General features: G+C 48.0%; 1 protein-coding gene across 3 annotated transcripts in view; it reads left to right on the top strand.

The window, feature by feature from the left end:
• HOMER2 (homer scaffold protein 2) overlaps positions 1-12,501 on the top strand; it is a 125,913-nt gene that overhangs the window by 85,300 nt on the left and 28,112 nt on the right. For all 3 annotated transcript variants that reach the window (XM_043921358.1, XM_043921357.1, XM_043921356.1), the window contains exons 2-3: positions 2,877-3,033; positions 10,575-10,706. In XM_043921358.1, the coding sequence (XP_043777293.1) occupies positions 10,605-10,706 (102 nt within the window). In that variant the 5' untranslated portion in view covers positions 2,877-3,033; positions 10,575-10,604. The remainder of the gene's footprint in view (positions 1-2,876; positions 3,034-10,574; positions 10,707-12,501) is intronic.

Below are 12,501 nucleotides of genomic sequence, written 5' to 3'. Positions count from 1 at the left end.
AGAGCTCTTGTTAAAAAATAGAGCTAGGACTTCCCTGGTTATCCAGCGGTTAAGAATCTGCCTTCCTTGCTCAGAATGTCACTTCTGTTTTAAGTAACAGAATTGATAACTGAGCAAGGAAACGTAATTTGGATTATAAAATTCTTGCTTTAATAAAAATTCCTTAAACAGTGAAAAAAAAAAAAAAAAAAGAATCTGCCTTCCAATGCAGGGAATGTGGGTTCAATCCCTCGTCCTGGAAGATGCCACATGCCATGGGGCAACTAAGCCCGTGCTCCGCCACAACCACTGATCCCTGACTCTAGAGCCCGTGCTCCACAACAAGAGAAACCACCACAACGAGAAGCCCATGCATGGAAACTGGAGAGTAGCCCCTGCTCGCTGCAACTTGAGAAAAGCCCATGTGCAGCAACAAAGACCCACAACCAAAAATTAATTAATTTAAAAGATAGAACTATGAAGGCCCCTTCCCTGCACAGCCAGGTTCCTATGGGGCTAAGTTGGGGCCCAGGAACTTGTATTTTTACTGAGTGCCACAGCTAATTCCTATCAGAGATTTAGGAAACACTAGTCTGAGGGTGCTAAACCCAGACCCAATCCATCTTCCCTAGTGTGGAGGACACAAGGGAAAGCCTGACCCCCTCCCCTGGGAGGGCTCCTGCCTGACGGTGGGTCCCTGCCCAGCTTGTTAGTGCTCTGTGTAGAGGAAGCAGAGATGTTAGCTTAATTCTCTTTTTTAAATTGAGGTATAATTGACATGTAACATTGTTAGTTTCAGTAGACAACAATGATTTGGTATTTGTATACCTTGTGTAATTCGATCCTTTTAAAAAGATTTTCTGTATTCCTGCCCTTTCAGTCGCTCCCTTCTCTTAAACATACAGAAGAACTCCAGGTGAGCAAGTGTTTTCCTTTCTGGTGTTGTACTTGGATGGTTAGCAAAACATGGCACCGAGTATACAGATGCAAGGCTTTCCCGTGTGGATTGATTAGGCGGGCTGGTATTCACGGGCACACACATGCTCCCCAACGGCTGGTCCCCCTCTCAACGACAGATGCAGAACACTACAGTGAGAATATTCCTTTGCTTCCACAGCTGTCAGCCTGTGGACAGAAGCTGTCAGTTTGGGACTGAGTGGGTGGGTGAACCTGGTCACCGTGGCAGGAAGACAAGCGTCCTTATGATCCCCACCCCGGAGGCTCTTAACCTGCTCCTGGGACCTACAGGGGAAGGTTTCGGGGGGCTAGGAGTGCTGAGTGCTGTCCCTTCTGGAAAGCTGAACTCTAGAAACAGCTGCATTGAAGTAGCAGGAAGAGTGTGCCCTTGGCTTTTATTCATTCAGAGAAATAGTCATGAGGAAGTTTCTGCATTATCTACAGTCACAGTTGATGGCTAATGCTGGTATTCGTGGTGTTACTCAGTATCTCTTGCGTGGGGTGCAAATGTCTAGTAAATTGCTTTTCTAGGATACAGTTTCTCTCTTAAGAAAGGGTTTCCTTTCCAATAATGAGCCTTGTTTAGTCAGGACGGCTTCAGAGACGACTTTACCTAAAACCACTCCTTTCAGTGACCAGAGCACGTAAAATTCACTTTTTCCTTTTGATTTTATCTTCACTTTCCACTTGGGTGTCCCATTCTTTTACGTCATCTCTTTGAATTGTGAGGATTGAAAAAATTAATTTTTCTAATTTTGATTTAATTTTTTGTCTCTCATAAGTGCTTACTAAATCGATAGCATTTTATGAATGAGAGGATTATTTTTACTTCCTGGTGTGGTGGCTTCCCCCCACCCCCATCTTGTCTTATTTGGAAAGGATTTTCCAGCCAGTTAACCTGAATTACCTTTCTTCAAAAATAATTATATTTTAAGAAATTATATTTTGTAATGAGTCTGTGATTTATTTTGTGCTACTTTGTGAAGCAGACACCTTAAAATATGAAATGCAGAGAAATCCATTATAATTTTTATTCATCTGCCTTATTAATGCTATTGTCAAGATCTAATTAATTCCTCACTTAATAGAAACATAGACACTGTGCTAGTTTGGTTAATAATCACATTAAGAGTTTACAGGCATGTGAGTGAAAAAGCAACAATGCAGAGACAAGAATAGCAAAAGAGATTTGATGAATACTGCATAAAACCCAAAGATTCGTAAGTTGGAAACATAAAACTTTAAGGCTCAGTCAATTATGAATGAATGCATTGTTCATAAAATGCTGCAAATATGAGAAGTATTTAGTAGAAATAAGTTGTTGTTGCTTAGTTGCTAAGTCGTGTCCCCATAACTGTAGGGGACACAATTACATGGACTGTAGCCCACCAGGCTCCTCTGTCCATGGGATTTTCCAGGCAAGAATACTGGAGTGGGCTGCCATCTGCCCCTCCAGGGGATCTTCCCAACCCAGGGATTGAACCCGCGTCTCTTGCTTGGCAGATGGATTCTTTACCACTGAGCCACCTGGGAAGCCCATAGAAATATAGTATGAAGTCACAAATGGTTTGTAAAATCTTAAAACTGTTGCAGAATCCATACCTGCCAATACATTTGTTGCAAAGCCCTAAAAACTGCTAAGAGGATATCAGAAAAAGAGCAGGACCCTTGACCTGGATGCGAAAACACTGCACCTGGAGTTGCCTTTTAAGCAAATTGCCCATTAAGCCAATTGCCCCTCAGCCTCAGGGTGTTGGGTTTCAGTAACCTCTCCTCAGGTGTCTGTTTTTTTCCTCGTCTCTTCCCTTTTCTTGTTTTCATTGTTCTCATGCATATGCATCTTTCCCCATAAATGATTAAAATCTTAGGTGGCTTAGAAATCATAAATTATACATGAAGCCATGTTCCTTCCACTCATGGGCCCGTCTCTCCTCTTGCAGAGAACAGCCCATCTTCACCACCCGAGCACATGTCTTCCAGATCGACCCCAGCACCAAGAAGAACTGGGTGCCTGCAAGCAAGCAAGCTGTCACCGTCTCCTACTTCTACGATGTCACAAGAAACAGCTATCGGATCATCAGTGTGGATGGAGCCAAGGTACCATTTCACCGGCTCATTTGAACCTTCCCTTGAACCTTCCCAGTCACTTATTTTTCATCAAAAGCAATATGATACATTTTTAAGGTTCACTTACTGTATGTGCTGCAAACATATCCAACTCTTTGTGACCCCAGTGGGCTGTAGCCGCCAGGCTCCTCTGCCTGTGAAATTCTCCAGGCAAGAATACTGGAGTGGGTAGCCTTTCCCTTCTCCAGTAATATATCTTACAGACAGATTGTACCTTCTTTTTCCCCCTGTGCTGTACAGAAGGTTCTGTATTTTATACATAGTAATATGTGTGTGTCAATCCCAGTCTCCCAATTCATGCCACCCCGCCTCTCCCCTCTTGGTGTCCATACATCTCTCTACCTGTGTCTCTATTTGTGCCCTGCAGATAAGTTCATCTGTACCATTTTTCTAGATTCCACATATATGCATTAATATATGATATTTGTTTTTCTCTTTCTGACTTACTTCATTCTGTATGACATTTAAAAGAATAGATTTCCTTGTTAGCACATTGTCTTCATAAGTAGCATTTTAATGCCATTTTGATAATTCTACCAAGGACCTATAATGTCCTTAATCTCTCCCATTATGGTTAGATACTGAAGTAGCTTTCAGTTTTTTCACTATTATAGATGATGAGCATCTTCATGAAATAGATAACCCTGTTTGTTCATCGTGCTTATTGCTTTTTTAAATAAATAAATAATTTGGCTGCTCCGGGTCTTAGTTTCTGCATGTGAACTCTTCATTGCAGCCATGGGATCTAGTTCCCTGACCAGGGATCAAACCCGGGCCCCCTGTATTGGGAGCATTGAGTCTTAGCCACTGGACCACCACGGAAGTCCCATGCCTATTGCTTTCTTTTGTATAATTCCTTAGAAGAGATTCCTGGAAGTAATGTTATAGGTCAAGATATTAACACTTTATGGCTCTTGATATGATTATTGCCAAGTGGCTTTCCAAAGAGTTCTGTCCTCCAGCATGTATGAGAATGCCAGTTTATTGCATCCTCGCCAGCCTTAGGTATTAGATCCTGTTTGGTTTTGGTGTTATTAGCCATGGGAGTTGAATTTTATTAAGTGGTTTTGGAGTATTTCTTGAAATATTTTTTTCCTGGTGTTTTCATTATTCTGCTCTCTTCCTCAATATTTTAAAAGATATTTATTTATTTATTTATTTCACTGTACCAGGTCTTAGTTGTGGCATTTAGGTTCTAGTTCCCTGACCAGTGATTGAGCCCAAGCCTCTTATGTTGGGGGCTCAGAGTCTTAGCCAATGGGCCCCCAGGGAAATCCCTTCCTCAGTATTTTGCCATATTATTATGGGAGCAGAATAAAGAAGGGTTATCAATAGACATATCATCAAGTTTACAAAAGAAAAAAGCTAGACTCGATGCTTCATAATTTCTTCTGTGTCTTTAATCTGTGTTCATCCTGATGGACATTTTCACATGGATTATCTGCTGTCACCAGAAACTCAGTGTATCTGAAGCTGAATACCCTTATTTGTCCTCTAAACCACCTCTCCATTTTCATTTCCCAGTCATTTGTTGCCAGAAAATATTTTTAAAAAGAAAGCAAATGGAAAAGCACAGAGTCAGTTCCCTTTTAGTTGATCAAATGAAAGTCGGTCTCACGTTTATGCCTCGTTCTAGATTTCAAGGCCATAACTCTTGTCCTGGTACAGTCTTGCTCAGACTGTTGCAGTAGCCTTCTGACTGGCCTCCTCCTGCCTACAGTGTGTCTGGTCAGTGCTCCTAGGCAGTTGGAAGCAGGGAAGTTTTGGGTGCGGGCTGGTTGGCAGAATGGGGCCTGGCTGTGGGCTCCTCCCTCAGTGACCCCCACGACCACGGAGCAGGAGGCACAGGAAGCCTCCATTGAGGGCCCCCCAGGAACGGTGTGAGAGCTCGTGGTGCCCCAGATCTTTTGATGAGGCTCCCGTCTTCAGGCAAATTCTCCCTTCAGCTTAAGTTCTCTAAAGGCCTCCTTTGTACTGTCAGCATTGCTGAGGTTGCAGATAGAGGAGCTTGGCCTCGCAATCCTCTCTCTTCCTTCAGGTTGCCACAGCCCTTACTCCTATTTTACGGCTAAAGTCAAAGACAGGCCGTGACTGGCTGAGTTCACGCTGCTGTTGAGGCTTAACAGGCTGCTGCCTGTGCCCAGGTCCTCAGATACCAGCTCCCAGCTCTCTAAGTTAGGGCACACTTCCCCCTGCAAGCTGGGTGATCAGGTGTGGCAGGGATCTGGTGAGCACTCAGGGAGTGTGCAAGTGCCTGGCGCATAGTAGGTAGGCACCTTGTGTCTGATGATTGAGGATCTGGAAGGTGCTTTTATTATTTTTTCTTCCTCTGGGAAACATGGTGATAATGCCGTTGTGTTACCACTTTCCTTCTCTGTGCTTTTGGACTGGAATCCCATAGACTCTTGCCAGGATGTTCTGCTCAGGGTGGTGAGTCAAGCTGTCTTGCTTTCTTTTATCTGTAGATCCTGTCAGTTCATCCTCCCTCCCTTGAGATGGGTTTGCACTTTTGTCAGCTGAGTTATCCAAGGATAGAGTGGGCTTAAATACAGATCAAATGACTTTCCTAGAGAAAGTGTTTTAGTCCTATTAGCTGGGCTCTGAGTAATGTGTCAGTGTGTCAGCCACTGCGGCGCACAGCTCTCCAGCTCCTGAAGCTGTGACAGTGGTGAGGTCGGAGCCAGCTTCGGGCAATCGGATGGGTGGAGGGCCCCCACTACAGGACAGAGCTGGTTCAGGCTCAATGTGGGGCCTCCATCAAGTTAGGAGTCACTTAAAAAGTGGGAAAGGGGGCACTTCCCTCATGGTCCAGTGGCTAGGATGCTGCACTGAACACTCCTGAGTTTGATCCCTGGTCATGGAACTAATGGAGATCCCCTCTTCACGTGCCCCAGTGAAGATCGAAGATCCCGAGTGCCACAGCTAAGACACAGTGCAGCCAAAAAGAAAGTGAGAATGGGGAACTCAGGCTGTGGGGTGCCCCTGGAATCTAGCACTGGAGCCCAAGGATCTCCAGCCACCCCTCCTATGATGCCTGACCATCTGGAGTTCCAGGGGCCCACCTAGAGCTTCTGCCTAAGCAGCAGGGCACATGCACTGTGACTGGGCCTTGTTCTGCAAAAGGGGGAGTCCTGTGATGGAGCAGAAGGTCCGGGTAGTGGGAGGGGCCGGCCTTAGTTGTTCAGGAACTGTGAATGGCACTTGGGGCTGAGGGTAGGGGACGAGCGTCCTGAGAACTGGAGCACAGGACACCAGACAGGAATCCCCAGGCCTCCTCAGCCCTGCCGGACTTTTCCTGGAGCTGCTAGGCCAGTTCTAGGTCAGCTCTTGTGCCTCCAGCTGCTCCACACATCAGGTGAGACATGGAGAAGGACCCAGCATGGCGATGGCCACCACCCAGTCTTCTGCACCTTCCTCCTCCCCACCCGTGGCTGAATTCCTTAGCTCCACAGCCCCAGCCTCCGCCCTGCCCCAGTGATCCAGATGGATCTCCTTTCTTCCCGGGGACTGGAGCCAGGCACAGTATGCTGACCTGAGCCAGGGTCGTGCCACTCTCGTCCACTGCCCCTCTGCAGCCCACTCCTGCTTCCGGCTCCCCATCTCTGTGTCCCACCACGTCGGGACAACTCCGCTTTGTTTTAGGCCTTTGCTTCCAAGTGTCATCTGAACTGAGATGACAGATGGTCAGGTGCTTGGAGCCTCAGGGGCTGTGTCTTGGCCCACGGGCTGCAGCTCTGACCTTGGGCCTCCTGTCCTGCCTCTCTCTCCTGGCCTGGCCATATCAGGTCTTGTGCTTGATGCTGCTGGGCCAGCTGTCCCTCCGCTGCTGCGGGCTGGAGGGGAAGCCTGCTCCACCCCTCCCAGATGAAGGAGTACATATGCTTCAGGGACAGGCTGCCGGTGTGGACAGGACTCTGAGGTTGTGGTGAGCAAAGGCCACAGCCGCGGAGCCTACCATGGGCAGCCTGCAGAGCAGGGCTCCCCATGAGGGGAGGAGGTGCAGCAGCAGCTGTCACGGCTGTTGTTCGCAGCGGGTACAGCGGCCCCTCTGCCCTGTCCCAACACCCGCTGTGCTATCCTTGGGGAAGGCTGCCAGGAGACCCTCTCCTTCCCCTGAGAGCCGTGGGTGCTGCTCATCATAGGAGAAACCTGTGGTCAGGCCTGTATCTCCTCCTTCCTGAAACACTATGGTGCTTGCTTCTTCCAGGGAGTGTGTTTCACACCTCAGTCACAGCTGCCCCTCAAGGCATATGTGGGTGGGAATACATAGTTCCAGCGTTGCCTGGAGTCTCTGTGGAACCATTTCTGGGGAGGGAGGGCTGCCAGAAGACTGTGCTCTTGGAGGAGCAGGCCTAGCTTACCTGTGGGGTCCCAGCACCAAGCTAGAGTGGGTGATGCCATAGACGTGGGTGGGGGATGGGGTCAGGCCTGCTGGAGGTGTGCCACGTCCACAGGAGAACAAGAGGAGGGTCACCACCAAGACGGAGCCAGGGCGGAAACCTCAGCATGTCACCCCAGGTCGGCCCTGTGCGTGGACAGATGGGAGCCATGTGAGGCTACCTCCCACCTCCCAGCTTCCCAGAGCCCTGATACGAGCCATCATATCACCCACAGCCACAACCAACAGCTGTGTGAGTGATGGCAAGTTTCTGCGCAAAACCGCCAACTCCATTATAGAGGAACTCCGTTCCCAGAGCATTTGTTAATTGAGCCATCGCAGCGCTTGATTTCATTGTGCTGTTGGCACTCTTTGCAGACAGCGTTAATCATTGCCATCCTTATGAGAAATTGCCTGCACCCGTAGACAGGATCTGCCTGGAGCAGGTGTTTCTCCCAGGGGCTCTGGATGGCTCTCCTGCCCTTGGTTCTCAGTTATTTATAGGATCACAGAAGCCTGTATCGGAAGAGACGATAGAGGTCATCCAGTCTAGAAATATTTAGCAGCACCTGCTGTGTTCTGCCTGATCGCCAAGGTTCAGAAGATACAAGCCCTGAAACCCTGACTTGTTTGGTGTTTTCTTCTAGGAATGGAAATTGCTTTCAAGAACACAGTCAGGGTCCCCTTCACCACTCATTATTAAGATTGTTGTTGTTGTTCAGTCACTAAGTCATGTCCGACTCTCTGCAACCCCATGGACCACAGCACGCCAGGCTCCCCTGTCCTTCACTGTCTCCCAGAGTTTGCTCAAGCTCATGTCCATTGAGTCAATGGTGCCATCCAACCATCTCATCCTCTGTCACCCCCTTTTCCTCTTGCCCTCAATCTTTCCCAGCATCAGGGTCTTTTCCAATGAGTTGGCTCTTCACATCAGGTGACCAAAGTATTGGAGCCTCCGCTTCAGCATCAGTCCTTCGAATGAATATTCAGAGTTGATTTACTATAGGATTGACTTATATGATCTCCTTGCAGTCCAAGGGACTCTCAAGAGTCCTCTCCAGCACCACAATTTAAAAACATCAATTCTTGGGTGCTCAGCCTTCTTTATGGTCCAACTCTCACATTATAGTTTCCTCTTTTGAATCAATGTAGACCACTTTCTATTAAGGGAGCAAACATAGGAAAGGTTCTCAACACATGAATGAATGTGATGTTGGTTTCTTTTTTTCCCTGACTGTGGTTTAAAATAAAAAAGAATAAAAGCATCTATTGACAGGATTTCCCTGGTGGTCCAGTGGTTAAGACTCTATGCTTCTAAATGTAGGGTGCACGGTTTTGATCCCTGGTCAGGGAACTAAGATCCCACATGCCATGCACCATGGCCAAAATATTTTTTTAATGTTTTTTAAAATAGTCTATTGATACCTTTTCTGGAAGCAGGCACCAGGTCTTTTAATTGTTATAAGTCACTCCCAGCCTCCTGTGGAAAATTTCTAAGTCCTTCCAGCTTCTCTCTCCTTGGATTGAGGAAAACTTGCCTTGAAAAGGAATCCAGGGGACCTGCCTCACATTTTGCGACAAGCAGCCTCCTCTAAAATCTGGAGCCAGACAGGAGACTGGAGGCACTTAGCTTTTTGCTTCTTCCAAGTACCTCTTAATGGCACGTGTTCTGTGCATTTCCTGAAAAGTTGATTTCAGGGCTCTGCAGGAATTGAGTCTTTACCAAGGAGTCTCTTTTTTTCCTCCATGAAAGTTTCAGAGAGAATTCACAGAAAAAGAAAGGAGTAGGCATAGGGGTCGGAAGTCCACATTAAAGGTTATGCTTTAATCTTTTTTTTTCTCTTTTTTGGCCACACTGCAAGGCACGTGGAATCTTGTTCCCCTGACTAGGGATTGAACCCTGATTGCCTGCAGTGAAAGTGCAGAGCCTTAGCCACTGGACCACCAGGGAAGTCCCAAAGCCAGGACTCTTGACTCCTTCCTTTTTGTACCTTTGGCCAACAGGATCCCAGGCACACGGTGAATATTCAGTGAGTGCTTGTTGCATGAGTGAGAGCACCGTGTTCTGGATCATCTTTTCACCTCCGCATTCATCCTCTGCTCTTCTTCACTCTGCTCTGGTCCCCGGGGGGCTGCCCTGTTGATGACATTGGAAGGCTTGCGGGGCCACTGGCTTCTGGTTGGCTCTGGTGGGTGGCGGGAAATCAGAATGGCAGAGTTGAGGGCATTTGTCCTGTGGGCTTCCTCTCCTGGGGGTGCTCACCATGTGCTGGTGGGGCCCTCAGCAGAAGGTCACCTCTCTTGTTAACACAGCCTGTGCTCCGTGACTATCTCCTTCCACATCCCACAGCCTCTTCACTCCCCCATCCTTTATTTTTTTAATTAATTTATTTTTAATTTTGGGAGTGCACTGCGAGGCATGTGGGATATTGGTTCCCTGACCAGGGATGGAACCCATGCCCCCTACAGTGGAAGCATGGTCTTCACCACCGGACCACGAGGAAATTCCCACACCTCCTCATCCTTTAAAGCCAAGGGGCAGCGGCAACAGCTAGCCCCAGGTCCCTGCACTGTCCTTACAATCTCTATGCACCCAGCTCACACCTGCCTAATTAATCTGTCAATCAACTCTCCACCAATTATCCCAATCGGAGTGTACCTTTACTTTCCTGTGGGAAAGCAGCAAGCCACGACTGCTTGTGAAGATTTTAAATGGTTTGAGGTAGGCCCCGGGGCTCCAGGCACTTAGAAAGGTTAGCAGCTGGGTTCTTCAGAGGATATGTGACACGGCTAGCCATTAAGGACAATCGGATGCACAACAACTTTGGGATAATAAATAGCAGCTCTGGAAACTATTCTCTCCTTAGGAAAGACTCTCTCCCACTGATAACTTGTGAAATCTTATTTTAGGCCAACTGCCTGTTTTTAAGTCTCTAAAATTGCCCCTTATCATGGTGGTGTGTGTATGACTCAGTGTGGGATGAGCCAGAAGAGGAAGAACTCAGGACCACATGTAACAATGGGGGAGGTAGGCTTTACATACGAGCTTTGCCAACAGAGGGTGTTTTTAAGGACTCCCTTGGGTGTCTAATTTGATGTTTCAGCATCGACTCTTTGGGCTATTTCGCTGCAGGTGATCATCAACAGCACAATCACGCCCAACATGACTTTCACCAAAACGTCACAGAAGTTCGGGCAGTGGGCGGACAGCAGAGCCAACACGGTGTTTGGTTTGGGGTTTTCCTCGGAGCAGCAGCTGACAAAGGTAATCAGGTGGTCCTCCCTGCAGCACCATGAGTGCCGCTGTCCAATGCGCTCTTCTTAACTTGATGCCTGTCAAGGGATCTGGCACTGCCACTGATGAGCAGGTTCCTCTGTGGCCTTCAGCCTCTCCCCTTGTGGCACCGCAGGGCTGCCAGACCAGGCCCAGACCAGGTGTTAGAAATCACCAGATTCCTTAAAAATGGAGATGTAGTTTGGAGAGGGAAAACATCTCTAAAAATGCTGCATCCCAGCCTCAGGACTAGCCTTGCCTGGTGTCCACAACCCCCCACCACCCCAGCTCCCTGCATCCAGGGTGTGTCTGACAGCCAGCAATGTCAGTGACTCTATGGTTGGAGCCCACAGAGAAAGGGAGCAAGGTGATGCTCAGTAAGAGTTTTGAAAGGTTTCTGCTCCCAATTTCCAACATGCATGCAGGTGGCAGGGGTGTTTCCTATAGCACCAAGCAGTTCTCAGACCCCCGTGGGGTGTCCTGCAGTGCACCTTAATTCCGACACTGTTTACCTGGAAGTAGTGCCTGCTCCCACAGGTTTAGGACTCAGTCCTACAAGAACCCCCCCACTTCAGACTCCCAACTGTCACCTGTGTTTCTGACTGACCAGCAATAGGTCAGGGCTTCCAATGACCCCCTCCTAAGGTTTAATTAATTTGCTAGAGCTGCTTATAGGGATTCCCTCATAGCTCAGTCAGTAAAGAATCTGCCTGCAGTGTGGGAGACTCAGGTTCAGTTCCTGGGTGCGTAAAATCCCCCGGAGAAGGAAATGGCAACCCACTCCCATATTCTTGGCTAGAGAATCCAATGGACAGAGGAGCCTGGCGGGCTACAGTCCATCGGTCACAAGAGTCAGACGCGGCTTAGCGACTAAACCAGCACCAGCACCAGAGCTGCTTACAGAACTCAGAGAAGCGTTTTGCTTACCAGGTTACCAGTTTATAAAAGGGTGTATGTTAGGAACAGCTGGTTGAAAGAGATGTTCAGGGCAAGGTGCGGGGGAAGGACAGAGCTTCCACACCTTCTCTGAAATGTGCCACTCTCCCCATGTCTCTCCGTGTTCACCCACCCGGAAGCTCTCCAAACCCCATCCTTTTGGAGTTTTATGGAAGCTTTATTAGCTAGTCGTGATTGATTACATCATCCACCTTTGGTGGTTGGTTCAGCCTCCAACCCTCTCCCCTCCCCAGAGGGACTAAAAGTACCCCCTACCCCCACCTCCATTCATGATTGGTTCCCCTGGCAAACGGCCCCCATCCTTAGGTCCTTTCCAGAAGTCACCTCATTGATATAAACCCGGTTTTGATGGAAAGGGGCTTGTTCTAAATCACAAGACACCCATTTCACCCCTATGGCTCTGAACTCAGAACTGACGACAAGAGACCAAATATTATGACAAAAGATGCTCTCACTGCCCAGGAGCTATGAGTCAGGAACCGTGGAGGAAGACCAATATGTGTATTTCTTATATGTCACAATGTCACAAGTTCTTAACCTGAAGTCCCCACAACCCTTCAAATGTCACCCAATGTTCTGTGTGTGTGTTGGTATTTTTTCTAGGGAAAGGGTTCTTAGCTTTGCTTTGATGGTCCAAGGGGCCTGGGGCACTGACTATGGATGGTTAGAAAGGTGTTGAGGAGCCAAGCAGGCTGACCACAGACAGAACACTGAGGACTGAGGGAACAAACTGACCACCTCTAAGGGGCCTCCCCTAGCCGATTGAAGGGCCAGCAGCTTGTTTTAGAATAGGTTTTCCTGTAGGATGGTGGAGAGCCCTGTGTAGGTG

Source organism: Cervus elaphus, chromosome 13 (genome assembly GCF_910594005.1).
Source record: "Cervus elaphus chromosome 13, mCerEla1.1, whole genome shotgun sequence".
Taxonomy (NCBI): domain Eukaryota; kingdom Metazoa; phylum Chordata; class Mammalia; order Artiodactyla; family Cervidae; genus Cervus; species Cervus elaphus.
The sequence above is the reverse complement of the archived record's forward strand: the minus strand, read 5'-3'. Positions and strand labels throughout refer to the sequence as shown.